The sequence below is a fragment of the Ixodes scapularis genome, unplaced genomic scaffold (assembly GCF_016920785.2).
Source record: "Ixodes scapularis isolate PalLabHiFi unplaced genomic scaffold, ASM1692078v2 PGA_scaffold4__175_contigs__length_147842914, whole genome shotgun sequence".
NCBI classification, from domain to species: domain Eukaryota; kingdom Metazoa; phylum Arthropoda; class Arachnida; order Ixodida; family Ixodidae; genus Ixodes; species Ixodes scapularis.
Genome location: NW_024609879.1, coordinates 36,732,364 through 36,755,772, shown reverse-complemented (window position 1 = coordinate 36,755,772; position 23,409 = coordinate 36,732,364). Strand labels below are relative to the sequence as shown.

The 23,409-nt window shown below is 45.2% G+C and overlaps 1 protein-coding gene across 1 annotated transcript in view; it reads left to right on the top strand.

Moving 5' to 3' along the window:
* Positions 1-19,150, top strand: part of LOC115313573 (sphingomyelin phosphodiesterase-like) — a 134,533-nt gene extending 115,383 nt beyond the window's left edge. Inside the window, exons 11-12 of the mRNA XM_042293319.1 lie at positions 1,419-1,609; positions 18,617-19,150. Coding sequence (XP_042149253.1) covers positions 1,419-1,609; positions 18,617-18,725 — 300 coding nt within the window. The 3' untranslated portion in view covers positions 18,726-19,150. The remainder of the gene's footprint in view (positions 1-1,418; positions 1,610-18,616) is intronic.
* Positions 19,151-23,409: the final 4,259 nt, after the last annotated feature.

Here is a 23,409-nt window from a genome sequence, read left to right as displayed (position 1 = left end):
AGGTACTCACGATTATTTCTACTTACTGGTTCCCTCGCGCTCCTACTTCCGCGGTGTGAAACTATCACGGCGATGTGAACGCTCATGGCACATCAGGCACCGTCATGGCCGCGAATGACTTTGCGGGTAATGTATTGAGCAAATCCAATCTCTGGACGTATACGGGTGTTCATTGTTCCTCATCGCTGCCATGTGTTGTGAATGCTTAATCCCGTAATAAAGTAGAAAGTTGGGTTAGTTGGTTTCGGTGCTATATGTGCTCTCTACGGCAAACATAATACGATATACTTTAGAATCATTCTACATTAAACGTTACACTTCAATCTACAAGGATTAGGTAAAATAAAAATTGCTATATTGATAACTTTCAGTTCAATAATGCAGGATATAGACAAAAACTCACGATTTTCAATACAATTCTATTATATTCTATTGACCTCATAATCGTGGAGAACGAGAAATGAAAAAGGGCACTGCGTAGTTGCTTGACGGGTCCCTTTCCCGTGTAGATATATGACAGATTTGTAAACATATAAATCGGTTGTGGTGAAACAAACATCACTGCTATGAAAAGTTCTCAACTATTCGCAATCTGCACAAATATTATATCTGCAAAATAAGTAAACGAAATAAGGGTTCCCTTATAATTCATAGGGTTTCCGATCAGCAGGCTCGGTCTAAAGTGGACCGTAAAAATCGAAGTTTGCACCTGGAGATCTAAACTTCTCGTCATAAGTGCCTTTCACAAGTCGTTTTTTTATATAAAGTTAGAAAGCCTAGATCCTTTTTGTAAAAAATGGGCCAAGAAACTTGTCGGGGTAAACGGCGGGCGGCGATTCAGACGACCAAGTTGAGTTGCGGGGTGTGTTTGAAGTGCGTATTGATAAATGGCGTCGGGAGCAGCGTCCGAAGGTGTAGCCGACAGCGAAATAAAGCAGACGACACGCGGACGAAATTCGTTGTCAGCAAATGCGCCGTCGTTTGTCAAACGCGTTCTTTTTTTTTTACTTTAAGTTTTGATTTCATTGTACGAGTTTATTTTTAAACCAAAGGCACATTACAAATATATCATAACCATTTTATAAACCACGGTGGTCGCGAGCAGTCTCGATAAAGAGGTAGCGCCATCTGTTAATACGCGCCCCAAACGCGACCCACCACTCGACTTTGTCGTCTACGTCACCACCCGCCGTTGACCATGGCAATTTTATTGTCGCTTTTTTTTTACACAAAGGGAACAACGCTTTCAAACTTTACAAAAAGACAACCAACCTGTGAGGTACTCATTTGACGAAAAGTTTGGATTGCTACATGCAGACGTCGACATTTACGGCCTATTTTAGATCGAGCCTCATTGCTTGGGACACCCTATATTATTGGCGTTGAATGTGAACAGTGTTCCCTTGACGTTCCTGTAGACGGTGTTAGACCACGAGACGCACATCGCGAACCTGACGGAGGCCAACAACAACCTCGATGACGAACCCGTCTGGGAACTGGAGTACAGGGCGAAAAGCGCCTACGGCATGTCTTCGCTGCAGCCCCAGGAGTGGGACAGTGTCCTCGCCAAGATGAAGGACGACTACGAGCTCTTCAACCGCTTCTACCGGTAAGAAAAAAAAAATATGCCAACCTAGACTGCAAGGCCGGCTAGGTGGTCCTGATTTATGCTGATGTTTTACAGCCAGAAAACGAAAGTCGTTTACCATCCACTCCAACGCGGAATTAGAGCGCAGAACTTGAGGAGAAGGAGGGGAAGGTACGGAAAGGTGGGTATGTCCCTCCTCCTCATCCGTACCCTCCCCTCCTCCTCTCCTGCTCACCTCCCATTTAGGGGAAAATTTTCCTCTAAACTAAGAGGAGAGTTTTTTCCCGTTGAATTTAGCAGAACAAATTTTAAGCTGAATTTAGCGGGGAAATTTGCCCGCTAAATATAGCGGAGAAATTTTTTCCGCTAAATTTGGCGGGAAAAACTTTTCGCTAAATTTAGTGAGGAAAATATTTCCGCTAAATTTAGCCGGAAATTTTCCGCTAAATTTAGCGGGGAATTTTTTCCGCTATATCAAGAGGGGGAATTTCCGGTTAAATTTAGCGGGAAAAGAATTTCACTAAGTTTAGCGGGGAAATTTTTGTGCTAAATTTTGCGGGGAAATTCACTTATAATGCAACGCGAGGTGGTGTCATCTACGATGTCACTGGTGACCCTCGTGACTCCACACATGACGTCACGTGTGATGTCATCATGGGAATTATCCCGTAATGTACCGCGCGGTTACACGCAGTGCATTATTATGTCCATATTGCACCTCGCGGAACATTGTTATTACAATACCTTCATTTATAGATTTCAAAACTATACATAGTCGTTTTTTTTTTTTTCAATTTCTATTAAAGAGATGCGTATAACACTTTTCCTTAGCCTTTCGTAGCTCAGATCTCAGGCGGTTCCGAGATTGCTTGAAGATGATAAGTTTATCAGGATTGCTTGTCGATAAAAATAACTTAGAAAAACGATCCTTTTTTAGCTTTCTGAGTGGAACATGCGTTATCGCGAGCTTCGGAATATTTGCAAAACTATTTTTGCTTCCCAGGGAAAATGGGAGCTATAAGCTTTGCTAAAGGCATAATATCCTGTACGCCTCATCTACTTATGTTTTAGAATAAACTGGGCGCAAGGCACTGCTGGAGATCTCCGTCCTAAACTTTTTCAAATTACCTTCGGATACATTCTTAAAAGGACACTGACACCCCCAAAATTTTTTTTTTTTTTTTCATTTTTTGCCAGGCGCTTTATTATGGTGTCGGAGGACTACCCAATCAATATTTTGCAACAGAGTAGCGTATTTTTTTAATCAAGGCAAAAGACGCAACTGCTCGAAACTGAAACCGAAACCCGCGCACGGAGGTCGGAGAAGGGGAGAGAAGAGAGTGGAAGTGGCGGAAGTAACGTGGCAGCACCCGACCGTGCGGTTTTTTTGTTTTTTTTTTTCTTCTCCTTTCCGTAGCAGACGACGTGCAGCGTAGGGGGAACTCTTTGCCGCGCGATTCTTTTGCAGTTATGTTTGTTCCGCTCGATGTTCTGTACTCCAAGGTGAGTTGTTTTGTACATTGAGAAGTCGGAGATGAGTAGCGAGTGCCCGTGGTGAATTTCCATGATCGGCTCCGAAAAAAATACACCCAAGATGTTGCGTGAAGGGCTGGCTCACATGTCCTGCGTCCGAAAGAAGTGGCAATGTGCGACAGAGTTTCCGAAAGATCAACGGGATCGGGACCAATGGCTGGCTGCAATTCCTGTAGAACATTTACGGGCACCTCCGGAAGCGGACGCTACCTGATTTATATGCTCCTTGCATTTTGTAGAAAGTGATTACATTGAGTTCGCAGGTGTCAAATATGAAATCCCATACCATTTAATTCAGCGACGTGTCGTCCACAACATGTGTTTGTTATTTTTTTGTTTGTTTCTTCAGTGATAATTGTAAAAAAAAAAAGAGAAGAAATGGACACATCGGAAAGGGTTAAAGAAAAAACGTTTCACTAGGGATCGAACCCGGTCCTACCGCGTGTGACGCGGACGTCTTTCCCTCTGAGCTACTAGGGCTTTTTTTTTTTTTTTTTTTTTTTTATTTAAAATTGATCTTTATGTACATGTTTAAAAAAATTCGTTCACACTTCCTCATGCACTCAAAGTGCAGAAAAAGCACAGAACAGCATAACACAGGGTGCAGCGTGCAAAGTAACACAAAGCGGCACGTTCACGTGTCTAATCCACAGTTCCAAGGCCGCAAATGCATAGGCAGTACTAACCCTGGAGACCGCCGCAAGGCAAATGGCGTGCCTCTACTTGGTGATGGCAGAGAACCCGCGCACTCCGAGCCGAGCCTTCAGTGTTTCCCAACACTCAAGCCCATCCTGCTCTGTCGTCGCTATCAGCGAGCTGGCATACACAAAACCATCCAAAAAATGCCTCCAAGCTGGTTTCCCTTCTTCGACAACATGAAGGTGATCCGTTCTTGACCTCCACAACGCGTGCAAACCAAGGATGGTCAGAACCTCAAAGGCTCGACTATCTCTTCCCGTCCCACACTCAAGAAACATTGCACTTCGCCACGACACATACAGGTCAACTTCTAGTGCCGCCCGCAGCTGTGCCCAAAAAAGTTCAGCATTTGTGCAAAATAGGATAACATGTTCAAGAGTCTCTGGAAAGGGACAAAGCGCGCAATTCGTGGACCACGGTACAAAAAAACCCTTTTGCACCAACCATGTTTTTACCGGGAGAACCCTCAGATGTAGACGCAAGAAAAAATTTTTTGTAGCTGTTCTTACGGGATAGCGTCGGAGCCGTTTGAAAACATCCGATTCCACTGCTGTTCCTCCCCACATCCGATACAGTGGGACAGGAATTAGCATGTCGAGCGTGTCCCAGTACAGGGTCTTTCGTTTCACCTTGTCAAGGTACTCATCAGAGGAGCGGTCCTTAAAAAACTTAATCGCTGCTTCAATTTCTTTGTAGAATTTTAAGATCCGCGAACGGGAAGATCCAGCCTCACCTTCTAGCCACTCTCCTAAAAAATTACCTCCGAGCACTCTGAAGGAGGATAAAACAATGTCGTTCCTCTGACTTCTGAAAAACATAAAACGGTGAACTTTTAACTTAAGTTCAACGTTTACTAACCCCAGGCCACCTTTCTTTTCCAGTAACAATCCAGCGGGTAAACTGTAATTTGGAAAGTTTGTTGCCAATTTTCCTCCAGCAAAAGCACTCCCTAGTCGAAATCGGGAAGCACCCCGCTTTGGCGACATTCGCACCTAGTAAAGAAATCGTACGCGTGCATATTCAACTCGAACTAGACACGTCGTGCTTGACGTTTACGCGAGCGATATCTTCAGCCACGAGAAGGGAGCGACGGCTAGGCGACGTCTTCGTTCATATCGGCTTGGTGGTCGGGCGTGTCGTAGGGGATGAATACCAATTCTTTTGATCAGTCCCAAATTTTCTTTCTAAAGGCAGACAGAATTCGCCGGTACCGCGAACGACAGTTCTGAGATAGAGGTCCCACGCCCGTCGTCCGCTGCCATCGCCGTCCCCGCGAGTCCAAAGATACACGAAAAGACGCACGCACAGAATGCTTCCGGTTGTCTGTGGAACTTTTTTTCAATCAACGTATCTGCAGCTTTTTAGAAGCCACAAAAGTGGGCTTCATAATTTTTTTCTATTTTTAATATTGAGTGTGTGCCTTCAGTGACCAAAGACTTTGATTAAATTTGGTGGTCGCTTCGATACCTTAGATAACGGCTCGTGACCACGGAAAAGAGAGTGAGCGAGTCTATTACCGGCCAGTTCTTGATCGGCGGTTTTCGGGCGGAAAGAAACCGAATTTCGAGTCGCAAATTGTGTTATGGGTAGTTGGGCTCTCATATGTCATGTACAACTAAAAACCTTGGCGATTATAAACACACTGTCAGTGTCCCTTTAAAGACATATGAAACTCTATCTGAGCCTTTTTGGACAGTGCTACACACACGATATAAATATGGTGATGCGATTACTATGTCATTAGTGATTTACAAGCGTCATGAACATCACAAACGTTTCTGATAAAAGCGTCAACGGCTCTTGAGCAGTTAATATTTGTTCTGGTGGGAGACTAAATCATATTCATAAAACTACTTGAGCTTAGGATGTTATTTAATTGCGACGATAGATTCCAATGTTGCGGGGTATTTACATTGAAATCTCACCAGAAAAGCTAAAATTTATTTACAGATATATAGTCAAGACATTTCTCTAAACACAAATCAAACTTGTCGAAACATTCCGTTGGTGACAACGATATATCATATTTTTACTTCTAACAGCTACTGTTTAAAAGTTGTCCGTCATTTCAGTATACGTTTCCAGAAGTTCCCACCTAATGTCTTGCCGTATGTAAATATCCCCCCGGCGTTTCTGATAACGATTTAAATAACAACTGGTGTACCATTTTAAGTGGTACAAATTATCGTCATCATGATACCATATTCTACTGTCCAACAAAAAAGTCATACTAGGATGCTAAATGATAAATTAAGAAATCGATTTCATCCATCTTCTTTTTAAGAGAGCGCACACTGAAATGATAGGCTGATAGACTGTTCCCACTTCCCAAACATCCTATTACGGCTGAAGGCAAAATGAAGTCGTGATATCACTTAGCCATGCAGTGTGATTCTAGCTTACATCTGTTCCTAGCAAACTTCGGAAAGATCAGTAACCTATTCTAGTTAAAAGCTCTGGACACTGTCCTTTCTTTTTTTGCGAAGATCTTTTTTCGTAATTTACCTGTAGTTTCAGAAAATGTTGTGCTTTGTGCCAATAGCACGTCCAAGCAAACGTTTGAGGCTGGTCATAAAGGCTCATTTACGAAAACTGCCAAGGCCGGTGACAAGCCGAAAGCAACAAAAATTACACGCATCGCGTTTACAGCATATACAAAAGGGATGACGATGTTAGTTTTCCCAGCGATATGTATTGGTACGAAATGACAGTCTTCAACGTCCGAGTGCGCTTATCGGTGAACCACCTTATGGGTGGTTCACCAATAAGGTCACCGTTTTGGCACTGCTTCACGTCTTCTTGCATAGCTTCTTTTGTTTGACGAGGGCTTTTTTGCTTTCTTTTAGTTCACATTTTTCGTTATAACAACATATAGCTTCTGAAAAAGCGGTTTTAATGTAGGCGAGCTGGTGTAAGTTATACATGAGGATTGAAACTTGAGACTGTGGTTCGAAAAACGGGCACTCGTGAAGTAGGAAGAAAACGTGACAGACAACGTCTCAGATTTAGATAAAATTTGTATTGCATCTACGACTCATTTACAGGTCCCCCAAACGTCGCCGCCACCACAACTGTTTCTCACCAAAATACAAACAATATACCAGAATTACGATTCACATAACCGCAATCAATACATAAAAAAAACAAAAGAGAAGCGTGCCCTCTCGTTTCCTTCATCACCCAGTGCACAATGTCCAATTCAAGCAGAAACACAAGGTCGTCATTTCCGCAAGCGAAAGGTTTTAGACCCGGACAGTGTATCTCAAGCACTGGGAAACACACAATGACCGTTTCTAACTTCATACTCTCCTCCCCCCCTTTTTCCTGAACTGAACCATGAATCACACACAGTCGCCAACAATGCCCCCCCCCCCTTCCGTTATGATCCCGAACCCAACATAGCAAACAACTCTGCGAAACTACCCACTCTCATCCAAGTTCACCCACCCCAAGGTCTTTAAAATAGAAGAAACTTTTTCGACTCACTTCCAAGATTCAGTGACGCTTGGCTAATGCAATTTCCCGATGTTTTTATGCGATTTCTGTCTCTGAGCAGTTTGCTGTACATGCCCTGCATTCCTGCAGATGCCTCGCCAGTTCAGAGCTTGAAGTATTAATCCGCACATTCTGTTTATGATATGCTAATCTATCGTTAATGCACCTTAGAGTTTGACCAACATATTTGAAGTCAAATTCCAAGGGAATTTCTTACACTACTTCACTCTCGCATGAAACAAATCTGCCGCGATGCATTTTTTAAAGTATTTTTCTCCTGCCTCAAAAGGAGTCAGTTTAGCTAATTTGAAATCACATGTGAAAATCGTGTTCACACCAAATCTCTCTGCAAACGCCTTTAAGTTATGCGAAATGGCGTGAAATTTAGGGATGGCAGACCGTCGGTTCTTCACACTCCGCTTATCTTGTTTATCTTTGATCTGCAGAGCAAAGTGCCGTTTCATGAAGGCCTCTTGATAGACGGCCCTCTCCAGTTTTCCCCATTGTCTATTTAAAGACTGCTCCATGTAATGGTCACATGACCTTTCTAAAGCGTTTTGAGTCAGAGACTTCACTACCACTGTTTTAAAACTTTTAAAATGACAACTCTGCTCCGATAGGACGGGTTTCGGCGCCTGCTTCCCATATTCCCTACAGAGCTCATTGCCTACATGAATGCGTAAATCCAAACATTGAATGACATTCTACTCCGATGTTTCCACAGTGAAACGCAGCTCCTAGGCCGTTGGACTTATTACATTTTGTAGGGAACCCGATAGGTGATTATGAAAGTGCACACAATTATGCTGTCAACCATATGTTCGAACAAAGCCTGCATCTGGGGGCAACTCGCTCATCTTCTCAACCACAACTCTATTTAGGGTGTTGAGGTAAAACTCGGCCAAAAGCGGGGCGACCGACGAGCCTATACAGACACCCGCCTGCTGTACGTACACAAGTCGTCCTATAGTTACAGAGTTCTCATTCTCGTTGGTTAAAGCGTCGCTTTCCGTTTTCTATGAAGGCGCCAATGGCGCGGGTTCAAGCGATGCCCGATGACCCAGCCGTTAGTAGTTAGGGTGTCCGGGATTTCCACCGTGGAGCGAAGATCAGCATCATCGGCTTTCTGGAAGCGAAGTTGGCGTAGCACATCCACTTCATCCAACGAAGCTAGATCGAACGCCTCTTGTCTTGCAGTTCTCAATATTTTCTTTCTTGGGGTAGCCAAGTCAAACAAAATAACTTTTCAAGTTCGTTTTTTTTTTAATGATGCCAACTTGTATTAATCGTCAAAAAGTTGTAGCGACATAATTGCCGCGATGATCGTCTACTTTAGGGAACAAACTTTTCAGCAACTCTGGGAATAGTAGTATGTATGTTTATTTGAACCGCTTTAAGGGAGTGGGGAAAGGTGAATGAGTCAATGGAGTCGCTGCCAGCACTCGCCGTATGCGGGGAAGGGATTGACATATGTACTTCTATGCCAGCTTCATGGATATAATCCAGAAGCGCGCGTAGAGTTCGGTAGTGCTTATCTGACGGGCCTGGGGCAAAGACCCAGTCCTCCATGGATGTCACCCCGTCCTCTAGGTGCTTCATCCGTGTTGCCTCAAGGCCTTTGCAGCCCCATAACAGGTGACATGGGTCGACCGCATGTTGAGGGTCCTCGCAGTAGCAGCATGTCGGTGGTGTGCGCGCCTTTTCCCACGCTGCTCTTCTGTTCGGCGTGCAGGCGGTATTGGTTCTAATGCGCCTTAAGAGCACACTCGTTCTCCGCCCAAAGGGTCGGAGATGGGTGGAAGTAATTCCTTCAGAGCAGTACGGGACGAAAGTTTGATCTGTTGTTTAGCTTCGTCGGGGTCATAGTCGTCCTCGTCTTCGTCATCTTCGAGTGAGGAACGTGCGTAGCCGTGATCTTGGAGGTGGCTGGATGGCTTCTGCGAGTGGAGTGTAGCGTTTAGCGCACGAGCTGCAGACTGGGCCTTCTCACCATCAGCTACGCCGGCGTGGGTGGGCGCCCAGGACAGCTGGACTTCTGTACCTTGCAGAGAAAGTTGGAGGACCATCTTTTTTATGGATTTGGCTATTTTGCAGGCGCTGCTCCTATCTCTGCACTCGGTAAGCGAGGCTACGGAGCCCGTAAAAATGTGGAGCTCTTTTGGTATAATGGTTGTGTCGTTGAGGACCCTTCCAATTGCATATTGAATCGTTCTGAGTTCGCCACCCTTGACGAAGGTGCTGTTCGGTAATTGATTGGAAGATGTAATTCCTTTTTCTGGTATTGCCACTGCGACCGTAGCAAGTTGGTATGGGAGTGTCGCGAAAGTCGCGTCTGTCTAGACGGCTAGCTTTTCCGCCGAGCTTGCCCAGGCCTGTATTGTTTTGTTGTGGCCACTGGCTTGCGATGTCTGACGATGTGTTTGTCTGAAACTCGCGTTCTTCAAAATGGGCTTGCCTTCCACGAAGTCGATGTATTCTACCTAAGGAGGGTCGTTCTCTGGGAAGTCGGGAAGCGGGAGTTTAAGTGCTCGAATCAGACTAAGAATGGTTCTGCAGGGTCGTGAGTGCTGTAGTCGTTCATAGTGGGTCGTAAGCGACTACAGCATCGGGGTAAGCCGGTAATGACCCGTCCGGCTTGTTTGTTGATGGTTTCCGGTTTTTTCAACTGGCTTTTTGAGATGTTGCGATACGAAGCGCAGTGTAGGCTTTTGATACGATGAGTTCCTTCACCTTCTGATGTGCAATTCCTTCGTTCGCTCCGCCTCTGGAGCTCATATCCTTCTGAGGACATGGATGATTGCCTTACATTGCTGGCTGACCTGGGTCGTCCAGGTTCTGCACAAGCAGTCTTCATCGATGTACATTCCGAGTATTCTGATCGAGGTAGATTGTTGGATTCCGTTGCCTGCTAGCGTTAAGCACATCTGACTGGCGATGTTAGCTTTTCTTTGTTTAAAGGATGCGACGATCACATAGGTCGTGTTCTTCGGGGATGCGGTGAAGCCAACCCTATAGAGATGGGTTAGCACTTCGTCCAATCCGGCTTGGAGAGTTTGTTGCTGGGTTTGGGTGTCGCCTGTCACTGTCCATAGGGAGATATCGTACGCATTTACGGTGAACTTGACGCTTGGCATCCTCGACAGACGGTTTGGGAGGTCTGCCATTGCCATGTTAATGAGCAGGGGCGAGAGTACAGAGCCTTCTGGTACGCCGACTCTGTTAGGTGGTGGGTCGCTTATGTGGTCCCCCATTCTTACCGAATATGTCCGATCCTTAAGAAAAGCTTTAATAAAGTTAAGCGTCCTGCCTTGTATCCCTAAGCGTTGCGGCTCCTGAATGACAGCCCAGAGGGGGACAAACTCAAAAGCCTTTATAACATCGAAGGCGAAAATCGAGCGGGTGGTTTTGTCCCTTGGCGCCCTATTCTTTGTGATGTCGTGTGACATCAAGAGGAGGCTTTACTGTGAGATTAAACCGGGTCGGAAGCCTGTCAGGGCTGGCTGAGAATCCCCCTGATGTCTCTAGTGTCCAGATAAGTCGATCTAGAATTATTCACTCCATTAGCTTGCGTACGCATGAAGTGAGTGATATCGGTCTGAAGTTGATAAGCGTGTCCTTGTCCTTGCCAGGTTCGGGGATTGGGAGAACTGTCGAATGCTTTCATATTGGTGGTAACTGTCCTTGTTTCCATACCACGTTAGTTCCTTCGATAAGCTGGTGTTCAGCGTCCTGTGGGAGGCTGCGCAGCATGGGAATGGTAAGTTTGTCCGAGCCCGGAGCGCTGTGTGCAGTCTTAGAAAAAAGGGTCAGTATAGTCCTCCCTAAAGGGAGGAACGCTCTTGACACATATGTTCCTTCAGAAAGGGAGAAACTTTCGTCCCTTAAGCAGGGGAGGAAAAGTTCCTCCGTCGACTGCATCTCATTATGGCGGCCACGAATCGAGCAAATCGAGCTCGGTAAGGCTTAACAAGAACGCTAAGTCTATTGCACGAAGCGAGAGGAGCAGGAAATAAAAACGTAACACGAGCTTTCCGCGAACTGTATTTATTTCCGAAGTTTCTTTACCCCTGCATGTAAAGAAACTTACGTTTCGAAAGCATGCAGTCACTCAGTCTTCTCATCGTCAGCACTGCGATGTTCAACGGAGACAACCGGCACTCAGTTCGCGCACTTTATGTCCAACCTTTGCTATTCCTCAAGCCACAATTCCTTCGTCAACCGTTGCGTCAACCGCACATCACGGAGGAGTGAAAATCATTCGCCCGCAAAACCAAAAGCCGCTCTCAAAAAAAAAAAGCAAATCCGAAGCAACCTCTTGGCTTATCTCAGCAGGGTAACACGAAATTATGGCGTAGCCGCGTAGCGTAAAAGGATGTTAAATCGCTTGCCACCAGATGGCAGGGTAAAGAAGAGTAATCGCACGTAGCTAGGCTAGGTGGCGCTAGGTACCGCCCAATTCATGTTTTACAAAAAAATATTTTTATTTCTTTACGCCACAATTGCGTTTCCTTTTCTTCGGAATCTCTAACACATGTAGACACGTTGCGCACACTACAAACATCAGGTCAACATATATTGAACGCATACACAGGCATCGCACATAAAAAACACCAATACAACAGCACACTAACCCGATCACTACTATCGAGCCCTGCGTTTCCGTCTTTTATAGTGGTCGTTTTGAACGTACGGAAGTTTTCGGTGACTCCCTAAGCAAAAAAAAATATTCCGAACATGTTCATTTTTTTCCAGCAATGTCATACATCTGAGGCTATTTTTAATGGTTCAGGGGATGAATCTCTTATTAAAAAGAAGACGCTCGATCATGCCATAATTATTCGAAAGCCAATAAATTGAGCCGCTCCAATGTGGTTCCAAGCCATGAGTTTGTTTTCCCGCATGGCCCTTCGTAGCCAGTATTTATATTGTAGTGTTTGTTTTTCTATTTGTGCTGTTCGCGCAAAGCTGCAATTGCCGTCTTGAATTAATCTCTGTAGAGCGGATATCCACTCAGCTGGAAGTGATGCTTCACGGGCACAGAAATCGCTTTTCGATCAACTTGAATGCAGTCAAAGCCGCGACTTGCGACAACTGTTAAGTGTACGGAGCTGCGTCGTTGCGAGCTCGAAAACTTCTAGCGCTCATCCCAGCGCGCCACTTAGAGGGCAGTTTCTACAGGAACCGTAATATATTTAAACAGTAAAATAAAGGATAGCGTTTTTTTTTTTTTTTTTCGATTTGCCTCTTTTTTTTTATGCTAAACTTCCATTATAAATATACGTACTTTTCGTCATACTTTCGTAGTGTTGTCTTTTCCCCAGAGCGCAATCGCTCTCGGGGACCGACAGTCACATTGGCCCCTGTACGATAGGAGCTTACCGTTCAGACCAGCGTTCCAACATGACTATCCACACGTCGATCGACTGCACCTAATCCCTCAAGTGGTTTTAAACTCTTTAATGTAAAGCGGAATGTCATCCTGCGACACCCCGGCCCCTCCGATAACGGCCCGACCAGCGGCATCAATGCCTGACAGTTTACGTCATCTCATCTTGTTGTTACACCACTGATACGCGAACACACGGTCACATTGGCGATAATTCCAGTCTTCTGTTCACAACCCACCACACTGCCATCACGATGTCGCTGACACGAAGAAATACAGAACCACGTTGACGATGCTGCTGACACGCAGAAGAATCACGTTGAACGCCGGTTGGCACTCGGCACGGGATAACGGAACCGAACTCAGCACGGAAGGCACCCAGGCAGCCGGCAGGATAACCTGCCTTCCTTGGACGCAGTTCCCGCGATTTCCATAACGTCGAAAACGTCGACACAGTTCCTCGTGGTTTCGCTGCTGTAGTTCCGCGTGTGTCCCGCAAATTGGAGACGGCCGTCTTACCCAGTGTATGAAGCGCTGCTGGCACTGCTCCGGAACTTCGCTGTTTCTAGCGGTTTCGTTAGCTCGTTTGATAAAATTAGTGGTAAAAACGTCAATGCAACCGAAATGTTCTGCACGTTTGGACTAGAAGACGGAATTACAGGCGGCCTTCGCTGCCGCTGAAGCTCAATCAACTCAACATTAATTTATTAAACAACGTGCGCGATGTGCTCGAAAAACGAAACCGAAAGAAATGGGTCGGGAGGGCGAAAGCTTTCTCCGGTCTGCCTGGAGGAGGAAAACGTCTCGGAGAATAATAAGGACTTTAATTTTCCTTTCATTGGTCTGGGTTTGTTTATGTGTGTTTTGGTAAACAAAAAAAAAAAAAAAAAAAAAAACTTTACAAAAAAAAACGAAAACAAAAAAACTTCACTTTTCTGGGGATCGAACCGTTGACCACTTGGTCAGTAGCGCGATGTTCTACCCCTGCGCCAACTGAACAAGGAGGAACTCACTCTCCTCCTTTCATCTGAACTGCCGTTCCTCCCTTCTCTGGGCAACTTGTCCGCATCAAGGAGGAATTGTCGCTTTTGCTAAATTTCTCCTCCCTTTTTTCTTAGAGTGTGTGTTCCCGTTATGGAGTGCCCTTTCCAATTCGTCCAGGGTAAAGGGTTGGTCCGTCGGATCCGTTGAGTTAGCCAGCACTGGAGCACACGGGTTCGGTATTGAGTTTGTTGTCGTAAGAATGGACTGCGGGAAGAATTGTTTTCAGGCCGCATCTCCGAGGTCTTCTACAGAAGTGTCAGTTTTTAGCGCCAGTGTTAGAGGGGCCTCCTGTAACCTCTTTTGTCCCAGCACGGATCTGCTGGTTGCCCACAGTTTTTTTATTGAAGCTTTCTCTGACAAGGACGCACTGTAATCCGGCCATCATTTTCGGTCCAAATATATTACGTGTTTGTGTGCCGCGATAACGTGTCTGGTGACCTCTCTGAGTGCCGCCGGTGTCTTGGGGCCCCTCCTATATCGCTGCAGCGCACGAAGTGTCTTAGCCCAGAGATTCAAGAGGTGAATGTCCGGGGTAGGTGCATTGGCAGGTATGTTGAATCTAAATGTAGCCGCTTTCAGTGCATCGAGCATTGCTGTCGAAAAGCATTCCGCTTGGCTGTTTTCCAGGTGTCTTAATTCAATAAAGGCCCCAACAGACCCTTTGCGAAAATCCCAACAGTTCGCGCGCACCGCGCGACGAATAAAGGAGTCATCGGTACGCCCCTCCTCCCGCTATCACGTGACCACGTGGCACACGCGAGCAGGCGCAGGTTACCACGGCAACGACTTTTGAGCAGCCGAGTTGGGCGAGCGACGAGTCAATGGCGGCTGCCCCTCTCTCATCCCTCTTCTTTGCACCGGCTCTGTCGTCTGCTGCACCAATGCTTCGTCGAACCTGGTCCAAACCTGCCACGGTTGCTTTGCGAACTAAATGGATTCGCTGACACTTCAATATGTGAAGGTATGTTACGACGAATAACGTATTGAAATAAGTTCATCTGTCGCGATGCCTTTACGCTGCCACAGATACGGTACGCCGCCAACGACGTACGACTAGGCGGATGGGCGGGAATGCGGAGGGCTGCAACCGCTGCTGGCGGTAGCTGCCGGGACGCGCGCGCAGTTGTGGAGGCGCAACGAGAAAGCGTGTGATCTGTACCGAAGGTTCTTGAAAGTCCCTGCCGTCGTGGCGCTGTGCGTTTTGCAAAGGGTCTATTCACTGTATGAGCGAAACGCCGGTTCTATTCGGACCTCTCGGAGTTTACCTCGATCTTTATAGGGAAGTGGTCACTCCCCCATGTGCCGATGTTTAGATGCCAGAAGAGGTTTCCAGTCTTCCCGTCAAGCCGAGTCTCGTTGTTGAGCCCGGTCTGTTTAGTAGTGTGTACTTGAACCGCATCATGTCCTCCAGGAGTTTCTGGCCGTTTATGTTGTCTACTTTGTAGCCCCAACTGGTATGTAGCAAGTTGAAGTCTCCTCCTATAATCCTTCGTTCTTTTGGACAGAGGATGTGTAGTCGTTCTCTCGACCCGTTGTCTCTTGGTGATTTGCTGCTAGCCCTTGGCCTGCAGTATACAGATGCGATGATTACGGGTGTTCCTTGATGCGTTGCACGGACTGCGACGACTTCTTGTTTGTCTGTGCACCATCGCATCAAGTCAATTTGATGCTGTGGCCAGTCCGATTGCAAATGCACTCTGGCTTGCCTCATGGGCACGTCTTGGTTGGGCTTGCGGCCTTATGGGATCGACAAGCTGGAGTGTGAAGTGCAACTTGTCAGGTTGATGACGGTTGTCTTTACTTCTTGTAACATAATTGCATCTGGACGTTTTGATGGTCTGCTCAAGTCTCCTGCGTTGAGTTTTGCGGCCTGTAGACCCGGTACTCTGCAGTTTTATTGAAAAATGCTGATCCATATTTTTAACGACCAAGTTTAAAAGCAATGACAGTGAGCTGTTGGCTTAGCGCTGAGAGTTGTTTCTCCAGCCTTGTAAACCGAACCTCGCAGCTGTCTCCGTCAAAAGTTGTGGTACCCCGGACTAACTCGGCGTAAATCATTTAGAGTATCGGTGGGGGGGGGGGGGGGGGGGTGGATGGATCAGATTAAATGGAGGTTGCAGCGGCGGTGGTGGGGGCGCCTCTTTCTTCCTCCGGGATTCTTGATTGGGTTTCGCGTGCTTCCTTGCCCTCTCCCTCAGAAACTTCCCAATCTCTGTCTTCTTCGGGCAGACATTGCTCGTCACCAAGTGTACCTTTTTTTTACAGATCTGGCAGTACGGGTTCAAATTTGGGCACCGGTTGCTGTTACCTTAGTCATCTTGGGTTTCCTCGTGGTGTTTGCCGCACAAAGAGCAAACCGTCTGGCAGATGTCTTGCTTGGGACCTGTGCCGTGGCAGTTTGTGCATGTCACCCCCTTGGCTCTATATGAGTACACTGGGGTGATGCAAAGCGCTTATCTAATGAACCTTGGCAATCGATTGCCCTCGAACGTTATCATCGCTGTGCGTCCTTTTTTTCCGAGAAGTCAGGCCATGACGATGTCGTAGGTGTTGCATCGAAGCCTGTCCCTGAGGAAGGTGTTTTCCTCACCCTCGTCTACTTCATTTATGACCCCTCAAATTAGGTTATACTGCAGTGTTTGGTAGGCTTGTACGGGAATCGCTACTTCGTTAGCAACTGGAATTCCATTGATCTCCAGTAACGTCTTGGCGGTAAACCCAGATGATGTTTGTGCGGAGATGGTATTGCTCTACTTCTATATATATATATATATATATATATATATATATATATATATATGGGTGATTTCATTCGAAATCGTGCAGGCAAAAAGGGTCGAATTTTTAATTTCGCTGAAAAAATATATGTTATGGCGTCGTCTCTAAAAACGCAGTAGTCACAAATCGCAAGTTCGTCAGATTTTTTGTTCTCGACTTACGAATTTTAAAAATGGCCGCGGCGGAAAGCAGTGTTTTTCACATGCGTCGTAAGTCGAATGTTTCGCTGAACCTCCCGCCGTGGATTTTCAGTCCACATTATATTGACTTTTTTTCACGCACTTTGTGAACACGTTTAAAAGGCTCTAATTCCATAAGATTGTTTTGGACTTTTTTTTCTTTTTTCTGTACAAATGTCAAAAACGCCTCCTCGGTCAATTGTTGACGAACTTTGACAATTAATTACTGACGATTTACTTGGGTTACATTAATATTTTTTTATCTCCACGGAGAGCCGAAAACACTTTCTTTATATGCATTATAACATGACTCGGCTGTATAAAATATCCTTTGCGTGACGTTTACGTTAGTATTATGCGAAAACCAAAAAGTACCATTTTTGAAACCGATTTTCTCAAAAAAACCATTTTTTTTTTATTTTTTGTTAAAATATAGATATGATAGTTGTCTACGCGAAAAGCAAGTCGAGAAAGTGTGTATTTTGTTCGCATGCTCTATATTTAAGCGTCAATATTGCACAAAAATGTGTTTTTATGACTCGAAATGGACTTGCGAATTGCGCGCCTTGACAAACGGTAAAATATTTTTCGCTCTTTTTTAACGTTCCCACATAAAAATGAAATACAGTATTTCCACCCTGTTCTATTTATTGAATATTTAAGTTTTATTATCGGCGGCAAGCTACATTGGAGGAGTTCAAAAGAGAAAGCAACACTTCTAAACAGACCAGGAGGCGTCGTAAATATTGAATGTGTAGAAATCGGCAGATGTCGTATTGATTCGGGGCCTCCATTGGCCTATATTAACGTCCCGCCCTTTCGGAACCAGCAGATGACCACAACCTTTCGCGCTCGTTGTGTTAGATAGGACGGCCGGTGACAGTAAAGCGAGCAGCGCACCCTGGTGTCACGAGGAGTGAAATGGTACGAATGTGTCGTTGAAGCGGCGAACATCTTTCTCCGCGGAGATCCGATAGCACCGAAGGGTTATCTCTTTTGGAAACAGCTAAGCCCGGAGATTGACATTAAAAACGAGAGTGTTGGTAAATATGCTTGTGTTTATTCTGCCCGGAGACTAGTTGGGTCGAAGTCAGCCTTCTTGTCAAATATAACCGTTTGTGAAGAGTGGCCTTCTCCCGCGATGAAAAGTTAGCGCCGGCTGACGTGTTCTTTTGAAAAAAGGAAGGGGAAAGAGAAAGTTTGAGGAACTGCAGTAACTAACTCGAAAGCTCCTGTCCCGATATGAGGATCGAGGCATGTTATGTCTCGGTTACCTTCTCGCGCATCGCAGCTCGAATCTATCCTTCACTATGTTCCGCACAGCTACTGTTCCCCACAGCCGTCGTGGATATGCGTAATAGAGTGAAGAACAGATTTGAGCATCATCTGGACACCGTTATCCTGCCAGGCTTCAGTGTCGTGGGACTGGACACGGTATCGGTCAGCTAAGACTTTTTTTTTTCGTGTGTGTTTCTTCGTTTCGCTGAACTTTGTTTCTCGGGAGCGGTTTTGCTGAACGTTTTCTTAAATGTTTTATGACTAACTGTTTGTTAGCATTGTTTACTTGGGTTTATTTTTTCATGGCGTAGCGGCCTGACGGTGCTGTAGAGAGCGTGTTCGCACGCATTCGGTTGTGTCCCGTTTAGGGAATGCCCGGTGGAGTTGGTTTTTGTTCTTGCCATGTGCGGCTGAGTTTTTCCGTCTTTATTAAAGTTTTTTTTTAGCTTTATGTGTTGTCGACTTCTTTGTCTGACTCTCCACCAGGCGTGAACTTATCGCCTTGCCACCGCTCGAACCTAAATCTTTTATTTTTTTTTATTTTTAACGCAATTTTTGTTAAGGTGGGTTGGTAATTTCATTATTATTTAATATTCTGAACCTGAATCTCCACTTTATTTTTGTCTCGCCTTGCAGGTACTACAGTCACCAGAATCCCCTGGAGGGTAGCTGCAGTACAGCGTGTCGCTTGAAGATCCTCTGCGAACAGAAAATGTCGCGATCATCCGATGTACAGTCCTGCTAGCCCGCTCTGACAAAATATTAAAAATCAATTATGAGGTAATTAAATTTACAACAAAGGTGTAAAAAGCGAGAAAGAAAGCGGTAATAGCGTGACAGTGTTCCTGCCACCTAAGTTTGACAACCTTACGCGCAGGAAAGTAATAAATGTATTTCAACGGGGAACAGTACGATAGAACCAGAAAAAATACTATGAGTTGGACAAAAGAAATCGGCACAGCTAATTCCTGCACATTGACAAGAATTCTAAACGCTGAAACTTAGCGCGACACTATGTTACGATACGCCAGCTGAACATTGTCGTTTACAGTACGTTTCCAAACCAAGAGCAGTTTTTTATGTTTAATTTTGTTCGCTTGATACGGGTGTGTAGTTTCTGGAATTCATTAGTTAATATCTTGTTGTGCCCAAATAAACAATTTCATCTTATGCACTGGCTCTAATAATCATTTTATTACAGCCTTGCGTTGTTCAGTTCCGTAAATGAAAGGGTCACGTGAACTCCGGTCTTAAATTTGAGTTACTTATAGTTGCTTACACTGCTTTTCCTTGCTCAAGGCGGTCGTAGGGGCAGCTACCGAACTTAGTGCTTTGACACATTGGAGAAGTTGGACAACTCTATCCAGCAACACGAGGGAAACATGTTTTCGGTGATCCTGTCACATTGACGAAAGAGCAACTGTCGGGAAACATGTTTCTTGCCGCCTGGCAACTATGTTCGCCGATTCGTTTTGAGACAGTCGAAAAACAGCTTGTCACACCGCGCTGACAGAGGGGCCAACACAGGCAACACTCCGCCTTCTTTATTGTTTACCTTCGTTCGTGTGCGGTGCGGCATTGCTAGAAATTGGACTCTATAAAGTGCTAGTGCGTTCGAGGTGTCGGAAATTACCACGGGGCGGCATCTACAAATGACTGTGATTAGAGATCTTGACACGAGGAATATTTTCCACCCTTTATTTTATCAGAATGTTCTTCATTCTCTTACGAAGCAGCTGACCCTAACCGAGGAAAGTGATGCCGCGTCACCGTATGAAGTGTTTCTGTTATACTCCTTCTTTTATGCATTCGCCATATTTAGTGTAAAATTGAGTCGGCACCTGCTGTACCCAAAAGTGTCTTTTGGATACCGCGATTTTGACAATCGCGTTTCGTATCTACGGAGTAAGAGCATTCAACAAATTATTTTAACTGCTGACCATCCTTGACTGTTGAATATCGTATTCCAAGCATTTATTCGAGTAAGCTCTTAAATATACGTCGTCATTTATAGGCATCGTTGCCATACAAGCTTTCCGTGTTGTATTGTTGGCAGCACAAAATTAGCTCATCTGCCAATCTCGGCAGTACGCGTCGTCCAGCATAAGATGCTGAGCACTGCTTTTGTTGCCGAAAACTGTCACACCGGGGCAACATTGTCCCTATTGCCTGTTTTGCCGTCTTTTTTAATGATGGAAGCACTTTATCTCAGAAAACTTCAGATTTTGTTAATGTTGCCGAAAAAACAACAACCTCGAGGTGGTTTTTAGCGGAATGTTAAGAAGCACCAACAATAAACAAACAAAAATCCACAGATGTTTTATTGTTTTTGATACTGCATTCAAGTGCCGCTGTTTTTATGTGATGTATCTATTCTTTTTCATAATGCCCATGCTGCCCCTAAAGAAAAGAGAAAATACAGTGATACTGATTATAAACACTGAAAAATGGCAGCCCAGTGATAATTGACAACACAGCCACTTCTCTGCTTGTCTCCGCCTGAAATTTTAAACAAAATGTGTGTAAGATATAGTGTCGGTATCATAAGTTTTGTTTTACTATGTACATCATGTCTCCCCAATAGTGCCCGACCTAAAAGTGCCCAACCTAAAAGTCAAGACTTCACTTAAAAGTTGTAACTTACCTAGAATATGTCTCCGAGGTACGTATATTTAGGCAGTGTCCAGTGTCCACTCTCACCACAAAAAACTTCCCTCCTACCGCTGTATCAATGGCAATACTTAAGACATTTATACTCCCAAAGATTATTACATCGATATTGGTAAAAGCATTTATTTATTTGTAATGTTCTCCGTATGAGGTATTAAACTTCAAATATTGATAGGTGATGTGAATCAGTAAAAGCCCTATTAATTTCATTTCATTTCATTTATTTACTCTCAAGGCCGAGGCATTACAAAGAGAAATGGGTTGTCAGCGCCAAGCGCTTTCCGCGCGGAGAGCCACCGAGCCTGCCAGACAGAGACCCAGACAGTCGACTGAAAATTTCGTCCAGACTGGGCTTTCCCATTGCACCTCCGTAGAGCCCCCAGAATCGGGCCCCCCGGTTTACGTGACCCGGGTGGGATTCCGAGGCGAGAGGAGCGAGGCGTCGGGTTACGCCTCACCGAGGAGAATCCCCTTCGCAACAGGGACAACTCCGGGACACCGTACGGTACGGACGGGACGACCGCTCTTCCCTCAAACATAATGTAAACTTGCGTAACCGATTGTAATCCCAGTTAATAAACGTCGTGTTAATTTTAAATCAGCCTCAATCTACGCCTTTAACTTGCAAGCACCTACGAACTCCCAAAAACCCAACGCATAATTTAACATGGCGCAGCCGACATCAAGGGAGGGTACGAGCGGCCACACACCGTCAACGAGCGTCAACGAAAGCGGAACCAAGGAACGACGCTTTACGGTCGACGACATTTTGAACGCAGTGAACGCTTATGATCTTCAACTCTTTTCCAAATATGAGCTGGTAAAAGAATTGAGGTCTCGTCATCTCCCATGCAGCGGACCGAAAAAGCAACTCATCCGCAGGCTTCTAGACGACAACGCTAATCGACGAGGAGCTGAAGGCACGGTGGAAACCCTCACGTCCGTCCGCGAGACTCGCAACGAACAGCAAGCTCGCACCGAGGAACTCTCCACAGCTAACGACAAGCTCCAAGCTGATGTCGAACGCCTACAAGCCGAAATGCAAAGCCTCATCAAAACTGTGTCTTTGACGAAGGCATCCGACGTTCCCGACGACACAGCAACGGCTCCTAGCAACGGCCCGACAGTGCAACGGCTGGAGCCAAGCAACATCCCAGCGCGACCAACGCCCACGCAGAGCAACGTCATCACTCCCGAAGTTCCCCCGCAAACACCGACTCCACACGAAAACGAACGACACAAAATCACCAATCTCCTCGGGATGATCGTCGAGACGCAAGCCCGAATCTCAAAGTCCATGGCACAACAAGGACAACCACTGCACACAATGAATGACACCTCAACAGCAATCCCCATCTACGACGGTGCCATCGAGACCAACATCAAACACTGGATCGCCGAGGTGGAACGTATCGCAGCCCTAGCTCATTGGACACCTCAAGTTGCCCTCGTGAAAGCCATTTCACGACTCCGCGGATCAGTGAAAGATTGGCAATCCTCATACGGATCAAAAATCAACGATTGGGACCCTTGGAAAAACGAGATCACGGGGATGTTCAAACGAAAAATGACCATGCAGGAATTCCTCGAGTTCAAGAGAAGCGACAACTCGTCGAAAGTGAATCGATCGTCCAATAATTTACTCTAAAAACGCAAAGCTTGACATGGCATCATATACGCTTACCATGGAAGAACGATTAGCGATACTTGTGATGTGGTCCTAGTGAGTTTGTCATCACATGTTATCATAAATTATAATTTCTAGGAAGAAATGGGCATTGAAACAACATCGTTAATGAAGTAGTCACATGGTAACACATAACTATATGACGTGAAATTCTCATCGACTTGCATTTGGTAGAGTTAAGTTTCCTTAACGAGGTACCATACGAAGATGAAATATAATCTGGGTCAAACTAAAGAGCAGAACGATCATCAGGGTCCAGAATTTGGCGATAAATAGCACAATCGTCAACAAAAAGTTTGATAGGTGAAGAAATTGAGTTAGGCAGGTCGCTCATATAAACAAGAAAAAGCAAGGTCCCAAGCACCGCCCTTGCGGGACACCAGACGTTACGGGGCAGTGGGGGGAGTTGGCAGTTACAAATTGCCTGCACTTGGACAAAAATCATTTTATTGATTTTAAAATATTAGGGTCACGGCTAATTTTTTTTCTAGTTTATAGAGGAGGTGACTATGAAAGACATTTTCGAAATCTTTAGAAACGTCGATGAGAATGCAGTCAAACGTGATTAAACAATCCATAGCAGAGAATAAGTATTTAGTGAAGCAAGTAGTTGAGTTTCAGAGTAATCTTTCCTAAAGCAGTGTTGATGAATACTGAAAATGAATTCGTTTCAAGGAAGGACACAACGTGACGGTAAATGACATGCTGCGTGAGTTTGCACGGCATGCTTGTTATTGAAATGGGTCTATAATTATTGGGAGAATGGGTGTTACCTGACTTGTACAGATGAACCACTTCCTCTACTTTTTAGTCGTTCGAAAATGTACATAATTATAACGACTGTGCAAAAATCCTTGATAATAATATAGAAGAATGCACTTCGGTGTTCTTCAAAAATGTGGCATTAAAGCCGTCACCATTAGGAGAAGAGGCAAGCTTCATATTTTGTATTATTTACATATACTTGCACAGTCAATAACCATTGTATCCACCGGGAAGAAATTTATAACCGGAATATCGCGAAGCGCAGCCGGTGTAATGTGAACAAAGAACAATGAGGATACAGAGCTTA